At 36.5% G+C, this 21455-nt stretch overlaps 1 protein-coding gene across 6 annotated transcripts in view; it reads right to left on the bottom strand.

The window, feature by feature from the left end:
• The window catches only part of CEP135 (centrosomal protein 135), an 83051-nt gene that overhangs the window by 47523 nt on the left and 14073 nt on the right, over positions 1 to 21455 (bottom strand). For 5 of the 6 annotated variants that reach the window (XM_079920702.1, XM_079920700.1, XM_079920704.1 and 2 more), the window contains 5 exons: positions 13686 to 13814; positions 11557 to 11772; positions 8335 to 8400; positions 5662 to 5800; positions 2726 to 2949 (listed from right to left, as the gene is read on the bottom strand). In XM_079920702.1, coding sequence (XP_079776828.1) covers positions 2726 to 2949; positions 5662 to 5800; positions 8335 to 8400; positions 11557 to 11772; positions 13686 to 13814 — 774 coding nt within the window. The remainder of the gene's footprint in view (positions 1 to 2725; positions 2950 to 5661; positions 5801 to 8334; positions 8401 to 11556; positions 11773 to 13685; positions 13815 to 21455) is intronic. The other variant, XM_079920703.1, reaches the window with a different exon arrangement.

Here is a 21455-nt window from a genome sequence, read left to right as displayed (position 1 = left end):
ATATGGACACCTTAAAGGACAAGATGTATTATAGGACAAAAGCGATTAGGGTGAGGACTTAATCAAGGTTTAAATAACAATAAAAGAAAATCTGTAACTTAACAGTATCTAAATAAAAATATCTTACAGAAGGGAGGTGGGCTGCCTATGTTTTAGAAAGGAGAGCTCAATGAATAAGGATTTGACAGTCTATTTTCATTACTGTCTAGGTCTCAGCTTAAACATCACTTTCTCTAAGGAGTCCTTCAGGATTCTCCAACCTAATTCAGATCTCCCTCAATGTACTCTCATAGCATTCTGAATCTTTCCTGTATTCTTTCCTCATTAACACTTACTTTACATGAGATTATAAAGTTATTTACATGATTGGGTGTTTAATGTGTCTTTACCACTAAAATGTAAGCTCTATCAGGGACACAGTAGGTATCTGGTCTTACCACATCTTCAGGACCTAGCATGGTACCCAGTAAAATGAATGAATTCTCTACTTTTCCAAATAGATCTTGTATGTAGGCATTTATATTTGTGTTAATAATTCCCTTTTACCACTCCATTGTTCCTAATACACACACACACACACACACAGGCACACACACAATGCTAAAGACTGTGAGTATAGGAAACAGGTCTTCTTTATCGCATATTCTGGGTGTCTCATTCATAGTACAATTCAAAGTGTATGTCTACTGAACTGAACCTAACTTTCTACCTAGACCTGATGTGCTTTGAACCAGCAAATAATAAGGAAATGAAACATTTACTAGGAACTAGGTGTTAATGCTGAACCCTTCTACAAATTATCTCATGTAACCTTCACAAGAGGCTGTAGTTACTTTCCTCACTTTGCAAATGAGGAAACGTGAAGTTAGGTAACTTGCCTAAGGTCATAAAGCCAGTGTGCAGAGTTGAAACTTCTATCAGGTTTCCAAATCCAAAGCACTTTCTGCTACACTATACTCAAAACTCACATTTGGAACCCTAGTCAGTACAACGTGAAAGAGGACAGTGCCGTCCCTACACAGACAACAGAGAATCAATGGGTGTACTGTTGACAAAAATCATTGATATTAAAAATGTCAATATTTTACTGAGTTGCTGCAATCCCAAGAAACTCTGCCTAACAATTTGCCATAAGGCAGGGGTTGAAAACTCACAGCCTGTACCTAATTCAGCTTTAGAGAAGTCTTTGTTGTCTGCCAACAAGTGTTTCTAAGCACGTTTAAAATACCCAATTTTAGGTGGGAATTTACTCTAGTTCCCAGCACTCACAACTGTCTTACACTCCATCCATTTCACTCATGTACATCACCTATTATTCCCCACCATGCCTGAAATTTATTACTGGGACTTTAAAATGCTATCAATGTCCCAACTTTCTAAACTTTAGAAAGTGAATTCTTTATCTACGTCAGGTAACATTAGAATATTTCAAGAAGTAAATAAGTTGAAGGGGGAGAAAGTCTCTCCTAATTTCACCAGTACCTTACCAGTACATCTCAATTTGTCTTTCAATTATGAATTCACACCAAGCAAACAAATCAAATATTTAAAAGCGTTGAGGTACTTATCTACTCAGTTCTATTTAATAAATACTTGATTAAACTCATCAACCATCTTGTAGAAGATTGTCTGACACAATGAAGGTGATCAATTCAGTGATTTTTCCCGATCCCTAGGTATATATGGAGCTTGAAAACAACTCAGTACACATAAATTAACTTACACTGCATTTTCCACCAATTCATTGTGCTTGTAACAGATAACACAGCATAGTGTTTAAACTAAACTTTGTAAGTCAAATTCAGCCACTAGCCAATGAGGTTAAAAAACAGTCTAATCAGAAAATGACTCAAAACCATTTGACAATGGACAGAGATCTTCAGGAAAAAGATGACATAGTTGGTTAATAGAGCCAAGTCTGAAATCAAATGTTCTGAGTTTTAATGATTTTACTCCTAACTTCCCCTAATTTTATCTAGTGTGTAGACAACATCAGGGTCACATAAGCCTCCAGGACTCCCATAGCTCCAAAGCTTAAAATAAAGAAAAATCTAAAGAACCCAAATGATATTTATAAAATGTTGAAAATAATTAAGACCTAAAATAGAGACACATGCTTTTAATCTCTTATAAATCATGGTTAACTTTAAGTAATATATGTCTTTAGACTACCGAGTTGCAAATGTGATTGTAGTGGACAAATGGGATGATCTGTCCAGCACTCACTGACATTTTGTACCTTCCCCTGTTGCATAGTTATCATGGAAGATGACTGGTCTGTACAATGTGGCCTGGCTTTCTGACTGGTCCAAGGCTGGGAATGGCATGAAGCCATATAAACAAAGCCACTTTGCTTCAAGAGACAAAATGCATCTGATACAGAAAGTAAAGGATAGAAAGAGAGGGAATATCCAATAGCATGAGTTCCTGATTCCAGTTTCTGGAAGCTCAGATGCCCCTGCACTCCTCCCATATATATAATGAGCTATTCAATCTTTCCTTAATTTCCAGGAGTCAGTATGCTTTGCTTTGTTCTTAAGTAGTTTTCCTAATTAATACAGTGTTCCTAAAGTACAGGTCATGGAAGAAAACAAAAATCAAAATTAAGAAAGACTTCTTAAAAGCAAGTAGAATAACGTTAGATTTAATACAATAATAAACCATAAAAGTTTGCTCATAAAGATACTTTCTTGCCTTATCAATTACTCTCATAAAGAGATATTACCTTTTCTAGTGTCTTAATTACTGGAATTTTTTCACATGTAGAATGACTTCGAGAGCAAGATCTTCGCTGTATTAAATGCTGGAGTCTTTCTAGCTCTTTCTTATAAAAATCTCGTTCATCTTCTATACCTTTCAGAAACGTATCTAAACGAGAAGGTGACTTGTCTCGTCGTTTTATTCCATGTTCTAGCCTCATCCTCTCAACTTCCAAAGTAAGTTCTCTTTCTGCAAATTAAAGTATAAAATATTAAAACAATGTTGCATATAAAATGTATAATCAGCCAAATAAATTGTATCAATAACTTTTACAATGTAAGTTACTAAAAATCATTAGCTATTTCGTATATCACCTATAACTGCCAGGTATCAAAGAGGTAAATGCTGAAAGGAAAAGAGAAAAAAAACAAAAGCAAAAATTAAAAGTTTAAATAAAATCCAATAAGTCAAAGTCCTCTGCTTTTGTCATATACAAGGATAGGTACTATTTAGTACTACACAGTGAAGCAGTAAATCATCACATGGTACATTCTGATGACCTGAAAATGCACTAAAAGAAAATTTACCTGTAAACAATTGATCATAATGTGGGCAATTTTAACATTAAGCTTGAATTTAATATAGTATATATACAAAAAGGTCAAAACAACTAGTCTTTCTTTAAATAAACACAATTATTAACTTTTACCATAGAAATCACCTTTTCAGGAGTCATAAGTAGCCTAATACTGGCAATTTCATATAGTTCAATTTAACTGATATTCTTTACAGCTCTAAAGCATGAAATGATTTTCAAGACATATTCTGATTCACTTCCCATCTTTTCTTTCATTCATTCCACAGATAATTATTGAGTATTTACTATATGCCCAGCATGAGCTAAGGATACAAGTATGAAAAACATAGCCAAGGTCAAATAATTATTCTAGTTGTAGTAGGACAAGAGCTACAAAAGAACAGCATGCAATGCAATCTGGAGGATGAATAGGGAAATTCATTCTGAGGAGTGACCAGAGAGGTAAGAAAGTATGAGAGTGGAAGGAACAGGCAAATGTGTTAAATGCTAAGTCAAATAAACTGATGAATGGAAAAGTGTCCACTGCATTCAGCATAATGGAGGTGAGTGGTGACCTTAACAAGAGCTGTTTTATTGGTGACGTGAGGACAGAGCCAACTGGAGTGGACTGAGGTGATAAAGGGTAGTTGGTGATCAAGCAGAAAAGTACAGATGACTTTTTAAGGTGTTAAAGCTATGATGAGAAGGAAAGAGTGGCTGGATAGGAATGGGTACAATTTTTGCTTTTAGAATGGGAGAAGGGTAAGCATGTTTGAACACTAATGGGAAAAAAAACAGTACAAAGGCTAAAGTTAGGAAAGGAGATAATTAATATGAAAGCGTTATAAAATTAGAGAGAATGGGATCTAGAGAACAGATGGAGGCAGTGGCCTTTCCTAAGAGGTACAAGTAACAGGAGGGAAGATAAAGATGGACAGGTTCAAGATCTGGGGACAGGAAACCGACAGAATGCCTCCCTGATGGCTTCCATTTTCTTAGGGGAAACCAAAGGTTAAGATCATCCTCTTAGAATGGGTTTACTGAGAATGAAAAACACTTGAAAATGTTCCCTGCAGAGACTGGGCAACTAAGCAGTAAGAAGTATAGAGTAAGATTTCCACACATCACTGAGGGGTGGGTGCTGTGGTTTGGGACCATACAAGTTACAGTGCCGTTGATACTGTCGGGTGCACACGCAAGGACTGCTTAGCTGCTCATGTGTGAGTACTTTGGTTGATCCATGGCTAGGTTTTGTGCAGGGGGATATATTCAAAACACAAAGGAACGAGGGAGTTTCAGGCATCTGAAAAATTACACTGAAATGGCAGGATAGAGCTAGCATGAAAGGAAGTAAATTGCAAAGTTTTATATGTAGGTCTAAGCACTTTAATAATATATTAACCCATTTAATCCTCACAACAACCTTCTGGATTAGGTGCCACCATTAACCACACAGATATGGAAACTGAAGCAATGCTAAGGAACATGCTCAGGTCATACAGCTGGTAAGTAGAGAAGGTTAGACAGATTATCCACATGAATGCTGAAGAGCCTAGGATATAGCTTCTTCTTAAAATAGCACACTGGCTTTCTTTCACTACATGGAGTTTGATGGCACCAGGCTTCCACACTTGCCATCCCCTCTGCCTGGAAAATTGCCCCAGATCTTCATATGGTTGGTGTCCTGTCACTAAGCCCTTGGATCAGTTGATCTCTAGCATACCCTCCCATTGTATTTGAAAATTCTTACCACCTAAAACTAACTTCTTCACTTATGTGCTACTAGTTTGTCTCCCTAACTAGATTAAAGCCACCACAAGAGCAGGGGCCTTTGTGTATCTTGTTTACCATTATGTACCCTGGCACCAAAACCGGTTCATAAACACTTGTCAAATGAATGAATGAACAAATGAATGAATTCTTACAAGTTCCTTAAATCAACTCATTTAGGATGGGGTACCTGGCAGAAAGCCTATTTCAAGTGTGTGTGTGTGTGTGTGTGTGTGTGTGTGTACTTTAAGGTGATAAAACTGCATTTACTTAAAAAGATTCTATACTTCAATTTTCCACTATTTCAGAATGGTCTTCCGCGTAATCGTAATTAATTCTATTACTGCATGCCTCAAAGAAGGATATATGTACATTGAAAAATATTCAAACGGGGTTCCCTGTACCAACTAGTCAGAATGTAAAAGGCCCCTGTAAGGTCCCTGAGGCAGAGAGGTTTTCTACTGTATCTCAGTGCCTACTCTGGTTTCTGATACACAGCAAGCACTCAACAAATATTTATTGAATGAATGAATGAAAGATCATCTACTACTAAAAATAATACATTAAGAAGACATCACAATCATTTTTTAAGTTACCAACATTTCATATTTTACCTGTAACTGCGAAACTTTCAATTTTTTTGTTAAGTCTTTGCTTTTCTTGTTCAAGCTGATGAACAACAGTTTCCAGGTCTGATTTTATAAGGAGTTCATCACTCAGCCTCTCCTTTTCTTTATGACATAAGTTTAATTCCTGAAAATTTTAACACTATAATTAAGATTTCTAGCAACTTTATAAATATAGCACTTAAAACAGTATTTGTAAGCACATTTATTTAAGAGTAAGTCACATACACACTTTTAGTCAGTCAAATATATATGGTTTCAATGAAAGTTAATTATCAATTATGGCTAAAAGCAACAATAAAACCCAAATTCAACAGTGCTCCTTTCTAAAGTAGTAGAACTATCGGATTTTATTTTCTTTTAATTTGTTTCTTTTAATTTGTTAGCATACTGTCTTTTTAAAAAATGAATATGTACTTGTGCAATAAAAAATTTTGAAGTTTTTTATGTTTAAAGGAAAGCAGAAGTTAAGACAGTGCTCTAAGACTACCATAGGTATACATAAGTACAAAGGTTTCTCTCTCAGCCTCATCTGCACAATGAGGATAAGACCAGTACCTGGACACTGAGGATTCATCTATAAATGGATGACTCTGTGAATGTGAAGCACTCTGTACAATGTCCGGCACATGGCAAGTACTTAATAAGTGTTAGCTAATGATATCATTAGTATTTACCTTAAAAAAACAAAAAATGTAGTGCCAATGGAAAAAATAAGAAGGTCAGAAAGTACAGCAACATCTTGCTGTCAGGCAACAATACTAAAATTTGGTCAGAGTTCTGAGATAAGCATTATGAATCACATATAACTGTATACAGCGTGCATAAAAACAGCACTGAACAAACAACAAAAATCCCTGTCCTCACAGAGCTTACACTGTAGTGAAAACATCAAAACATCTACTTTACATTTATTGACCTCACTGGAGAATTTAAAAATATCTACGAAACTCAAGAGTAGACAACATTTAGCAGGTTTAGCTAATTCAATTATTCAATATTGAGCTGAACTGAATACCTGCAGTTGAGTAAAACAGGAAGCCATTGTGATGCACTGTTTATAGTGAGCATATAAAAATCAACAAGTATTTGAACACCTACTATGTGCCAGCATATCACAAATGGCTTTGTTTTTTAATTTGCCTTATGACTGCCACCAGAACATTACAGCTTGACTGTAAAAAGAGTATAAGTAATGAGAAAACTTGGAAATTAGTATTAGTCTTTTCATTATTAGTGGAAACTCATCCAATTTAACAGGCTATTAAAAAAATTCTTAACAATCTTTTGGATGACCACCTAGAAATTTCTACCTGTAAGACATTCTTTCTGCCAGTTCTAGACTCTAAGACTATATGCTATATCTAGGTTTATGCTGGGATGATTATTAGTTTTCTCATTTGAAGACCACCAGAACAAACAATATGACTAGTAAAACGGTTTGTAATGCCAAACAAAATTATTAAAAGACGACTGAGTGCTTTTAATAAAAGTCAACAAAATTTTACAAAGTAACTATCAATTTTTAGTTTAAATATTAGTAAACTGACAAGTCATGAAGTCATTTAAAGAATATAAAATTCCTAACAGGTTTTCCAAATTTGAGTGTAACTTGCTACCTATTATATATGACATGAAAGAATTATAAAAATATAAATGAAACTAAATATATACATACAATGGAATATTACTTAGCCATAAAAAGGAGTAACGATACATGCTATGACATGCTTGAACCTTGAAAACATTGTGCTAAGTGAAAGCCAAACACAAAAGGTCACATATTATATAATTCTATTTATACAGAATATCCAGAATAGGCAAATCTACAGAAACAGAAAGCAGACCAGTGGTCGCCAGAGGCTGAGCAGAGGAAAATGAGGGGTGACTGCTAATGGATATGAAGCTTTTTCCTGGAGTGAAAAAATGTTCTGGAATTACATAGTAATGAAAAAAACCACTGCACCTCCTATCTTCCTCCTCACTCTTTTGCCCACGCCAGCCTTGCCAATGGCAAGTTAAAGACTGACCAGACAGCCCCTCAGGGAGTGGATACAAAACTGTGGGAGCAGAGTAGCAATGAGACCCCCGAGAGATGAAGATCATTTTAATACCTTAAATTACTTTCCCACATTTTCTAAGAAACCACTTCATTCATTGGAAACTCTGATGCCTTTGTCTTACTCTGCTTACACTTTAGATGGCTTTCTACTGTCCACTAGGATAAAATCCAAACATCCTGCCATGGTTTAGAATGTCTTCCATAATTTGGACAAACTATGGTTGCACTCCTTTGTGCCTATACCAAAACCGCTGAATTGTTCACTTAAAAGAGTGAATATCATGATAGGTTAATTGTATCTTAGTTAAAAAAAAGTATAATAAAACATAAAAATTTTCTTGATGAAAATGCTGGCAATTCAATATAACAGCAGTCCCCAACCTTTTTGGCACCAGGGACTGGTTTCGTGGAAGACCATTTTTCCACGGATGGGGGTGGGGATGGCTCAGGCGGTAATGCACGTGATGGGGAGCAGCAGATGAAGTTCTGCTCATCCGCCGCTCACCTCCTGCTGTGCGGCCCGGTTCCTAACAGGCCACAGACCGGTACCAGTCCACGACCCGAGGGTTGGGGACCCCTGCAATATAACACCTACTTACCAGTTGAAGTTTTCCCATTGTTTCTTCAAGATTCTGCATTTCAGATAGCTTTTTTTTAATCTCTTTCTAGGAATAAAAAGCCTATTAGGTAAATACCTAAAAGTCAAGAATACTTATCACTAAGTCACAGTGCAAATGAGACCAAGCCATTTTCCGAGCAGTTCATGTTCCCTCTCACCAGTGAGACCTGAGGCATTAGCCAGCCCTAAGCCTCAGTTTCAATGAGGAGGAGGCAAAGTTTAGGTTTCTCTAATTTCTTGGTATCCTGAATGCTTACAGGGACCTATCTGTAACATATGAAACGAGAGGGCTACTTGAAAATCTTTTTCTATCTGTATACTTGTAGGACTTTTCTTGATCCTTGATTTTTAGGATTCATCTTGTGGCCCTGTCATTTCCTGACTTTCCTATCTTGTTTGCTTTCTCACCACCTGCTACTACCAACCTGGATCCTCTACACTGCAACTGAGAGTGCTGAATGCCAAGATTAAAATATTATAACCTAGGGGCTTCCCTGGTGGCGCAGTGGTTGAGAGTCCGCCTGCCGATGCAGGGGACACGGGATCGTGCCCCGGTCCGGGAAGATTCCACGTGCCACGGAGTGGCTGGGCCCGTGAGCCATGGCCGCTGAGCCTGCGCGTCCGGAGCCTGTGCTCCGCAACGGGAGAGGCCACAACAGTGAGAGGCCCGCGTACCGCAAAAAAAAAAAAAAAATTATAACCTAATAGGAATCTTCTATTGAGCCAAGGTGTCATTCTTGATTACTGCCAATTGGACACATGAAGCTGTGTTCAATATGTTGTATGCACAGCACAGAATATGCAAAAGGAAGTGGAAAAGGAGAGGAATGAGATATAGGAGTGTTGCAATGAAACTAAAGCCACAAAAGCAAAATTAAAACCGCAATAATTATGTTCTTCATTTTCAAGGCTGTCTTGACTATTCTGGGTCCCTTAAGATTCCACATGAATTTTAGGATTTTTTTCCTATTTCTGTAAAAAATGCCATTGGGATTTGGAGAGGTATTACACTGAATCTGCACATTGTTTTGGGTAGTATGGACATTCGAGCAGTATACAGTCTTCCAATCCATGAACACAGGATATCTTTCCATTTATTTCTGTCTTAATTTCTTTCAGCAGTGTTTTACAGCTGTCAGGGTACAAGTCTTTTGCCTCCTTGATTAAGTTTATCCCTAAGTACTTTATTCTTTTTTGATGCTATTGTAAATGGGATTATTTTCTTAATTTCCTTTTTGTATTTTAATTACTAGCATATAGAAATGCACCAGGTTTTTATGCAATGATTTTGTATCCTGCAAGTTTGCTGAATTTATTAGTTCTGTTTTTTTTTTTTTTCTTTTTAATGGAATCTTTAGTGTTTTCTACACATAAGATCATCTCATCTGGAAACATAATCTTACTTCTTTCTTTTAATTGGATGCCTTTTATTTCTTTTTCTTGCCTAATTCCTCTGGTTAGGACTGCCAGTACTATGTTGAATAGAAGTAGTAAGAATGGGCATCCTTCCCTTGCTCCTAACCTTAGAGGAAAAGTTTTCAGTCTTTTGTCACTGGGTATGATGTTAGCTGCGGGCTTTTCATAATATGGCCTTTATTATGTTGAGGTAGTTTCCTTCTATTCCCCTAATTAGTGGAGGTGACACTATAAAATTAACTCATATTATTCAACTGATGTAAAGTAGTGATCTTCAAACTAGGTTATACTCATTCCTGGGATAACATAAAGACTATCCAAGTATTATGTAAAACTATCATATATATATATACACACACACACACACACAAATAATATATTATTTACAATATATATTATATATATATATATAGTTTCAAGGAATCAATATCTGGATTCTTTTTTTTTTTTTATAAATTTATTTATTTATTTATTTTGGGGTGTGTTGGGTCTTCGTTTCTGTGCGAGGGCTTTCTCTAGTTGCGGCGAGCGGGGGCTACTCTTCGTCGCGGTGCGCGGGCCTCTTACTGTCGCGGCCTCTCTTGTTGCGGAGCACAGGCTCCAGACACGCAGGCTCAGTAGTTGTGGCTCACGGGCCTAGCTGCTCCGTGGCATGTGGGATCTTCCCAGACCAGGGCTCGAACCCGTGTCCCCTGCATTGGCAGGCAGATTCTCCACCACTGCGCCAGGAAAGCCCTGGATTCTTAAATTTGCACATACAGTCCTTCTTAAAAATTATCTACCTGAGAACCTGCTTGTGCTCTAGGTATCATGTGAGTTCTTCTTTCCCACTTCCCCTTCCAAAACTGCCTTTTCCCCACTTTTCAAAAGAAGGGCATGCATCTAATGTAATTCTATCTCTACTTATAAAAAACTTCCGAAGCACCAGACAAAAAGATAACCTGAAACGTTGGAGCTGGCCGAAGCCTTTGATTAAGACACTATTTTCTCCCATTATATCTTACTAAGAAATGTATTTCCAATAAAATTTTACTTTTTAATTTAATAAGTATTTATCAACATTTGTACTACAGTTGTCACTTTGATCCACTGATTACTAATAATTATAATGATAACACTATTTAGAGGAAAATACTAAATACTAACACTCTGAACCTTACAGTCGCAGGACATTTTTTAAAATAAAAAATTTCAATTCATGTATTTTTTTTAACTGCAGAGACATTTGATATGAGTTATTATAAAAAGATATTCAAGCATAAAATGTTAAAATAGGATAAAATTTTGTGAGGATTTCAAGAAGGGTCATTTGGATTATACTGGCTATATTTAAAAGAATGATATGACAGTTTTAAGAGATCAATACTTACAATTGATTAGAAATTACATCCTTTGCATCTATTTAAACCTGAAGATGAAAAATGTTAGCTATCAACTTAAAAATGTGCAAGGACATACACAGTTTTAAAAAATACCTTTAAAGGTTCATGAGCACAAAATGACCTAGAGGACAAACTTCAGAAGCCTGCTCACAATGCAGAGATAAAAGGACAGAGATGAAAATCTTGTAGAAAAAGAGGATAGAGTCTGGAGAGCTGTCCTAGGAAGAGATGTGCTTCAGAAAGACAAACAACTAGAAAAAGGGCAAGAATTTAGGGGATGTAAACAACACCTTAGAAAAACGTGAATTACAAAACAAACCAAAAGGCCTGAATAGGACATCAAAAGGTCTCAAGCTCACCATACTCTAGGAGAATTAATGAGCACCTCCACAACCTAGACACACCTTTGCTTCCTCAAGTTCTTTGTCGGCAGTCTCGAGCACTTCTTCTTTATGTCTTTCCAACTGCTGTGCTAACTGGTCTATTTCAGTTAATTCCTGGCAGAGTTTTTCATTTTTGTTACTTAAATTAACAACTTCAGTAGTTACTGTTTCCTTGGTTTCCATAAGCTCTTGTATATGCTTTTCCAGGTCTTTATTAGCTTGCTGAAGAAAGTCAACCTAAATTGAATTTGTAATTCATAAGGTATATAAATTGGAAAATTATTAAAATACTGAACTTCCAAAATATTTCAAAATACTATATTTAAAAAAAACCCAAAAGTTAAAACCCCAGCTCTTTTACATTTGCAAACTTATGCTGTTTCTATTTGCAAAACTGACAATGTGTGGTTTAGTAAAAATATATATCCACTGTCTTCAATTTTCAAGCATGGACGGAAAGGATAAGTAAGAAATTTGTGTGAACTTTTTCCCAATGCAGAGTTTTAAAAATATGACAAGATTATCACTACGATGATAATATTAGTCTAGAGTGCTGTCCAATATAGTAGCCACTAGCATCCACACATGGCTACTGAGCACTTAAAATGTGGCTAGTCCAAACAGAGATGTGCTATAAATGTAAAATACAAACAGGATCCCAAAGACTTAGTACAAAAAAAAGTAAAACGCTGCAACGATATTTGACAACATTGATTACATGTTGAAATGGTAATATTTTGGATATATTTAGGTAGATACATTATTAAAATTAATCTCATCTGTTTTCTTTTTACTTTTTTAATCAGGCTACTAGGAAGTTTTAAATTACATATGTGGCTCATATCCTATTTCTATTGAACAGCACTGCTCAAGAGTTACTGCTGATATTTGGGGCTTACTCTATTCTGGTTGCAGTCTAGGCAGCAGTGACATTTAAATTTCTGAAGGTCATGGAAACAACCTAAATGTCCATCAGAAGAATGGATAAAGAAGTTGTGGTGTGTAAATATATACACACACACAACAGAATCTTACCTAGCCATAAAAAAGAATGAAATAATGCTATTTACAGACACATGGATGGGCCTAGAGATTATCATACTAAATGAAGTAAGTGAGAAAGAGAAAGACAAATACCATATGATACCACTTATATGTGGAATAAAAAATAATAATACAAATGTACTTATTTACTAAACAGAAACAGACTCATAGACATAGAAAACAAACTTATGGTTACCAAAGGGGTAAGGGGATGGAGGATGGATAAATCAGGAGTTTGGAATTAGCAGATACAAACTACCATATATAAAACAAAGAACAAGGTCCTACTGTATAGCACAGGGAACTATATTCAATATTATGTAATAAAACATAATGGAAAAGAATATGAAAAAGAATAATATATATAACTGAATCACTTTGATGTATACCAGAAACTAACACACATTGTAACTCAACTATACTTCAATTAAAAAACAAATAAATAAATTCCTAAAGGTCATTTGTCATGCTTCATAGAAGTCTCTTGTTCTTTCACTCTTAGGTCAAATGCATGACAAGGGAAACCACTACATAGGTAAGTGAAAACTATATGTTTAATTTTTATATTTATTTTAAAAAACCATCTTTTATATATTATAAAAGAAATACTGTCATAAAAATTTTGAAAATGGAGAAAATCATAAAGAAGACTATCACATCACACAAAGATAAACATTGCTAGTGTACTTTGGTGTATTCTCTTCTAGTGTTTTCTCTTTCTGAATGCATACACACATTTTTTTGGTGTGTGTGTGTTCACCTAGTGTTTTTTTTATTTTTTTATACAGCAGGTTCTTATTAGTCAGCAATTCTATACACACACACATTTTTTTTTAAAGCAAATTGAAGGTTACATTTTACCTATGGTTTATTCTCTTCTTTTAAATATTTATCATTATGGTGTATATATTCCTACCTCATTAAATATTCTTAAAAAACGTGAGTTTTCAATAGCTGTACCCAATTTTGGATACTTTGACTCCATCAAATTTTTTCCACCGTAAATAATAGCCAAGAAAACAACGCTGTCACTTTCACAAACCCACAGACCATTATAAACACTTATGATTTCATATGCTCAGTGAAATAATTATAAAACTCATTACCTGAATATTTAAATGAGCAATAAGCTTTTCGTTGGCTTTATTTTTAGTCTCCAGAGAAAGGATATCAGGGGAGCGACCCCCATCCAATGCAACCGACAGTCGTTCTATCTCTCGTTCTCTTAGTTCAATCTGAAGACATAAAGTCGTGCTATCATTTTAAAAACTCGGGTTTTCAACTGAAATGATTAACACTGGACAAACATTTATTTGGATATACTTCCATTTTTCTTAGGTCCCACAATATATACAAAAGATTAACATTCATATATATACCCACACATAAATGGGATTACGAAATGCATTTATGCAGAGCAAAAATATACACAGAAAATATCAACCTAAGAACTGTCAACATAGGTTTCATAAGTATTTTTATTGAAGATATTCTTCCTAATTTTTTTGTTTTGTTTTTTCCTCCTCTAAGAGTAGGCAATGTTTATATAAAAAGAAACTACTAACTACTGGAATTGAGTCTGAACTACTTCACTGCCTGGTGGAATAAATGTGGGATAAACAAATGAATGTAAAACACAAAGGAAAGTGATTTGCTACTGAAACTCAATATTAAAAAGGATATGAGGCTGGAGTGAATTTAATTAATTATCTATTATTTAGAAAACAACAGACTATGATTAAAAACATCACTACCAACCACGAATTCACATACAAGAATCTGGAAAAACAACCTGAACCAAGATGGCGGAGTAGAATGACGTGCTCTCACTCCCTCTTGGGAGAACACGAGAATCACAACTAGCTGCTGGACAATCATCGACAGGAAGACACTGGAACTCACCAAAAAGGATACCCCACATCCAAAGACAAAGGAGAAGCCACAATAAGACTGCAGGAGGGGCGCAATCACAGTAAAATCAAATCCCATAACTGCTGGATGGGTGACTCACAGACTGGAGAACACTTATACCACAAAAGTCGACCCACTGGAATGAAGGTTCTGAGCCCCACGTCAGGCTTCCCAACCAGGGGGTCCAGCAGCGAGAGGAGGAATTCCTAGACTTACAGACTTTGAAGGCTACTGGGATTTGACTACAGGATTTCGACACGACTGGGGGAAACAGAGACTCCACTCTTGGAGTGCACACACAAAGTGGTGAGCGCACTGGGACCCAGGGGAAGGAGCAGTGACCTCAAGGGAGACTGAACCAGACCTACCTGCTTGTGTTGGAGGGTCTCCTGCAGAGGCGGGGGGGTGGCTGTGGCTCACCGTGGGGACAAGGACACTGGCAGCAGAAGTTCTGGGAAGTACTCCTTGGTGTGAGCCCTCCCACAGTCAGTCATTAGCCCCACCAAAGAGCCACCATAGGTTCCAGTGTTGGGTTGCCTCAGGCCAAACAACCAACAGGGAGGGAACCCAGCCCCACCCATCAGCATTCAAGCAGATTAAAGTTTTACTGAGCTCTGCCCACCAGAGCAACAGTCAGCTCTACCCACCACCAGTCCCTCCCATCACGAAACCTACACAAGCCACTTATATAGCCTCATCCACCAGAGGGCAGACAGCAGAAGCAAGAAGAACTACGATCCTGCAGTCTGTGGATCAAAAGCCACATTCACAGAAAGACAGACAAGATGAAAAGGCAGAGGGCTATATACCGTATGAAGGAACAAGATAAAACCACAGAAAAACAACTAAATGAAGTGGAGATAGGAAACCTTCCCGAAAAAGAATTCAGAATAATGATAGTGAAGATGACCCAGGACCTTGGAAAAAGAATGGAGGCAAAGATCGAGAAGATACAAGAAATGTTTCACAAAGACCTAGAAGAATTAAAGAAGAAACAAACAGAGATGAACAATACAATAACTGAAATGAAAACTACACTAGAAGAAATCAATACCAGAAAAACTGAGGCAGAAGAACGGGTAAGTGATCTGGAAGACAGAATGGTGGAATTCACTGTTGTGGAACGGAATAAAGAAAAGAGAATGAAAAGAAATGAAGACAGCCTAAGAGACCTGTGGGACAACATTAAATGCAACAACATTTGCATTATAGGGGTCCCAGAAGGAGAAGAGAGAGAGAAAGGACCCGAGAAAATATTTGAAGAGATTATAGTCGAAAACTTCCCTAACGTGGGAAAGGAAACAGCCACCCAAGTCCAGGAACTACAGCAAGTCCCACATAGGATAAACCCAAGTAGAAACACAACAAGACACATAATACTCAAATTGGCAAAAATTAAAGAAAAAGAAAAATTATTGAAAGCAGCAAGGGAAAAACGACAAATAACATACAAGGGAACTCCCATAAGGTTAACAGCTGATTTCTCAGCAGAAACTCTACAAGCCAGAAGGGAGTGGCATGATATACTTAAAGTGATGAAAGGGAAGAACCTAAAACCAAGATTACTCTACCCAGCAAGGATCTCATTCAGATTCCATGGAGAAATCAAAAGCTTTAGAGACACACAAAAGCTAAGAGAATTTAGCACCACCAAACCAGCTATATAGCAAATGCTAAAGGAACTTCTCTAAGTGGGAAACACAAGAGAAGAAAAGGAACTACAAAAACAAACCCAAAACAATTAAGAAAATGGTCATAGGAACATACATATCGATAATTACCTTAAACGTGAATGGATTAAATGCTCCATCCAAAGGACACAGGCTTGCTGAATGGATACAAAAACAAGACCCATATACATGCGGCCTACAAGAGAACCACTTCAGTCCTAGGGACACAGACAGACTGAAAGTGAGGGGATGGAAAAAGATATTCCATGCAAATGGAAATCAAAAGAAAGTTGGAATAGCAATACTCATATCTGATAAAACAGACTTTAAAATAAAGAATGTTACAAGAGACAAGGAAGGACACTACACAATGATCAAGGGATCAATCCAAGAAGAAGATACAACAATTATAAATATATATGCACCCAACATAGGAGCACCTCGATACATAAGGCAACTACTAACAGCTATAAAAGAGGAAATCGACAGTAACACAATAATAGTGGGGGACTTTAGTACCTCACGTACACCAATGGACAGATCATCCAAAATGAAAATAAATAAGGAAACAGAAGCTTTAAATTACACAATAGACCAGATAGATTTAATTGATATTTATAGGACATGCTATCTGAAAACGGCAGATTACACTTTCTTCTCAGGTGTGCATGGAACATTCTCCAGGATAGATCACATCTTGGGGCACAAATCAAGCCTCAGTAAATTTAAGAAAATTGAAATCATATCAAGCATCTTTTCTGACCACAACGCTATGAGATTAGAAATGAACTACATGGGAAAAAACGTAAAAAACACAAACACATGGAGGCTAAACAATACATTACTAAATAACCAAGAGATCACTGAAAAAATCAAAGAGGAAATCAAATAATACCTAGAGACAAATGACAATGAAAACACGACGATCCAAAACCTATGGGATGCAGCAAAAGCAGTTCTAAGAGTGAAGTTTATAGCTATACAAGCCTACCTCAAGAAACAAGAAAAATCTCAAATAAACAATCTAACCTTACACCTAAAGGAACTAGAGAAAGAACAGCAAACAAAACCCAAAGTTAGCAGAAGGAAAGAAATCATAAAGATCAGAGCAGAAAAAAATGAAACAGAAACAAAGAAAACAATAGCAAAGATCAATAAAAGTAAAAGCTGGTTCTTTGAGAAGAGAAACAAAATTGATAACCTTTAGCCAGACTCCTCAAGAAAAAGAGGGAGAGGATTCAAATCAATAAAATTAGAAATGAAAAAGGAGAAGTTATAACAGACACTGCAGAAATACAAAGCATCCTAAGAGACTAATGCAAGCAACCCTATGCCAATAAAATGGACAACCTAGAAGAAATGGACAAATTCTTAGAAAGGTATAACCTTCCAAGACTGAACCAGGAATAGAAAATATGAACAGACCAATCACAAGTAATGGAATGGAAACTGTGATTAAAAATCTTCCAACAAACAGAAGTCCAGGACCAGATGGCTTCACAGGTGAATTCTATCAAACATTTAGAGAAGAGCTAACACCCATCCTTCACAAACTATTCCAAAAAATTGCAGAGGAAGGAACACTTCCAAACTCATTCTATGAGGCCACCATCAACCTGATACCAAAACCAGACAGAGATACAAAAAAAAAAAAAGAAAATTATAGACCAATAGCACTGATGAATATACATGCAAAAATCCTCAACAAAATACTAGCAAACAGAATCCAACAGCACATTAAAAGGATCATACACCATGATCAAGTGGGATTTATCCCAGGGATATGAGGATTCTTCAATATACACAAATCAATCAATGTGATACATCATATTAACAAATTGAAGAATAAAAACCATATGATCATCTCAATAGATGCAGAAAAAGCTTTTGACAAAATTCAACACCCATTTATGATAAAAAACTCCCCAGAAAGTGGGCATAGAGGGAACCTACCTCAACATAATAAAGGCCATATATGACAAACCCACAGCAAATATCATTCTCAATGGTGAAAAACTGAAAGCATTTCCTCTAAGATCAGGTACAAGACAAGGATGTCCACTCTCACCACTATTATTCAACATAGTTTTGGAAGTCCTAGCCACGGCAATCAGAGAAGAAAAAGAAATAAAAGGAATACAAATTGGAAAAGAAGAAGTAAAACTGTCACTGTTTGCAGATGACATGATACTATACATAGAGAATCCTAAAAATGCCACCAGAAAACTACAAGAGCTAATCAATGAATTTGGTAAAGCAGCAGGATACAAAATTAATGCACAGAAATCTCTCGCATTCCTATACACTAATGATGAAAAATCTGAAAGAGAAATTAAGGAAACACTCCTATTTGCCACTGCAACAAAAAGAATAAAATACCTAGGAATAAACCTACCTAGGGAGACAAAAGACCTGTATGCAGAAAACTATAAGACACTGATGAAAGAAATTAAAGATGATACCAACAGATGGAGAGATATACCATGTTCTTGGATTGGAAGAATCAACATTGTGAAAATGACTCTACTACCCAAAGCAATCTACAGATTCAATGCAATCCCTATGAAATTACCAATGGCATTTTTTACAGAACTAGAACAATCTTAAAATTTGTATTGAGACACAAAAGACCTCAAATAGCCAAAGAAGTATTGAGAGAAAAAAACGGAGCTGCAGGAATCAGACTCCCTGACTTCAGACTATACTACAAAGCTACAGTAATCAAGACAATATGGTCCTGACACAAAAACAGAAACATAGATCAATGGAACAAGATAGAAAGCTCAGAGGTAAACTCACGCACCTATGGTCAACTAATCTATGACAAAGGAGGCAAGGATATACAATGGAGAAAAGACAGTCTCTTCAATAAGTGGTGCTGGGAAAACTGGACAGCTACATGTAAAAGAATGAAATTAGAACACTCCCTAACACCATACACAAAAATAAAATCAAAATGGATTCAAGACCTAAATGTAAGAGCAGACACTATAAAAGTCTTAGAGGAAAACATAGCAAGAACACTCTTTGACATAAATCACAGCAAGATCTTTTTTGATCCACCTCCTAGAGTAATGGAAATAAAAACGAGAATAAACAAATAGGACCTAATGAAACTTCAAAGCTTTTGCATGGCAAAGGAACCCATAAACAAGAAAAGACAACCCTCAGGATGGGAGAAAATATTTGCAAACAAATCAATGGACAAAGGATTAATCTCCAAAATATATAAACAGTTCATGCAGCTCAATATTAAAGAAACAAACAATGCAATCCAAAAATGGTCAGAAGACCTAAATAGACAGTTCTCCAAAGAAGACATACAGATGGCCAAGAAGCACATGAAAAGCTGCTCAACATCACTAATTATTAGAGAAATGCAAATCAAAACTACAATGAGGGATCACCTCACACCAGTTAGAATGGGCATCATCAGAAAATCTACAAACAACAAATGCTGGAGAGGGTGTGGAGAAAAGGGAACCCTCTTGCGCTGTTGGTGGGAATGTAAATGGATACAGCCACTATGGAGAACAGTATGGAGGCTCCTTAAGAAACTAAAAATAGAACTACCATATGACCCAGCAATCCCACTACTGGGCATATACCCAGAGAAAATCATAATTCAAAAAGACACATGCACCCCAATGTTCATTGCAGCACTATTTACAATAGCCAGGTCATGGAAGCAGCCTAAATGCCCATCAACAGACAAATGGATAAAGAAGTTGTGGTACATATATACAATGGAATATTACTCAGCCATAAAAAGGAACGAAATTGGGTCATGTGTTGAGACGTGGATGGATCTAGAGACCATCATACAGAGTGAAGTAAGCCAGAAAGAGAAAAACAAATATTGTATATTAACGCATGTATGGGAACGTAGAAAACCGGTTCATCTGTACCATTTTTCAGGGCAGAAGTTGAGAGACAGATGTAGAGAGAAAACATATGGACACCAAGGGGGGAAAGCCCCGGTTGGGGGGGGGGGATTGTGGTGTGATGAATTGGGCGATTGGAATTGACATGTATACACTGATGTGTATAAAATTGATGACTAATAATAACCTGTTGTATAGAAAAATAAATAAAATAAAATTCAAATATTAAAAAAAAAAGAAAACCCCACACACTTTCAATATTTGGTTTTGTTTTCCAAAAAATTTGAAAACAAAAACCAAGTATTCAATTTAACAAACAATTATTGAGCTTTGTTCTTAAGAATACAAAGATGAATAAAACACAGTCCCTTACTTTCAGGAACACACAGCTTTACAGGAAAAGCAAGCAAGCTAACCAATAATTGCTTTAATATGTTATTCAATGGTAGAAAAATAGAAATAGGTATATGGTACCAAAGTAGTCAAGGGAATAGAGTGATTTAGACTCCATTATACAATCATTTCTATCGAAATTAATGAAGGCCTTATCAAATAAACAAGTCTAAAAAACTTATAAATGATGCTAGTCAGAGAAGAAAGGAGGGATGTTCCAGGCAGTGACAGAGAAGCATAAAGCAACACGGTATGTTTGAGAGAGCAGAAATGACTCAGTATGACTGGACTGTAATGTGCGAGGAAACTAATAGTTGGAGATGAGTCTGAAGAATTAGGCAGGAACTAATTATGATAAGCACTGAATACTTCGCTGGGAGAAATATTACTCTGGACTAAAGGATGAATTTGATAAGAATAAGACCAGAGGCAGGAAGACCATTGTAGGAATATATGAGAGATGATTAGGGCCAGTGGGATAGGGCAGAGCAGAAGTAGTAAGTTTAAGAAGCACTCAGAACTGACAGAGCATGGTGAGTGGTGTGTGACAGGAGGAGAATGAGATCTAGAAAGACTACAGAATGTTGGCTTGGGCAAATGCTGATGCTTCCAACCAAAGTAGAGAATATAGGAGGAAAAAGAGATTTGAGACAGAAGTTGGGAAGTTCAGTACTAGGCATATGTGTACAGAGAGCATTCATCCAAGTGAAAATGCCCAGTGTCAAGTTGGGTATATGGGTCTGGACCTCAGCAGAGAGGTCTGAGCCTGAGACACTGGGGAGTCATCAGTATTCAGGTAATAAACTAAGAGAGTGGATGAGACTATTTGAGAAAACACAGAGGGAGAGGAGAAGGAGTCAAAGACAGAGTCTTGAGAGACAGTGATATTTTAGGGAGCAGGCAAAGGAAAAAAGCAAAGAAGATATTATAAGAGGTTAAAAAAAAAAAGCAAGAAAAGGAAAACCAACAGAAAATGAAGCCACGGATGAGTTTCAAAGAAAAATTATGAATGATGTCA

The sequence above is a fragment of the Stenella coeruleoalba genome (assembly GCF_951394435.1).
Source record: "Stenella coeruleoalba genome assembly, chromosome: 4".
Lineage (NCBI taxonomy): Eukaryota > Metazoa > Chordata > Mammalia > Artiodactyla > Delphinidae > Stenella > Stenella coeruleoalba.
This window is presented reverse-complemented; position numbering and strand designations above follow the sequence as displayed.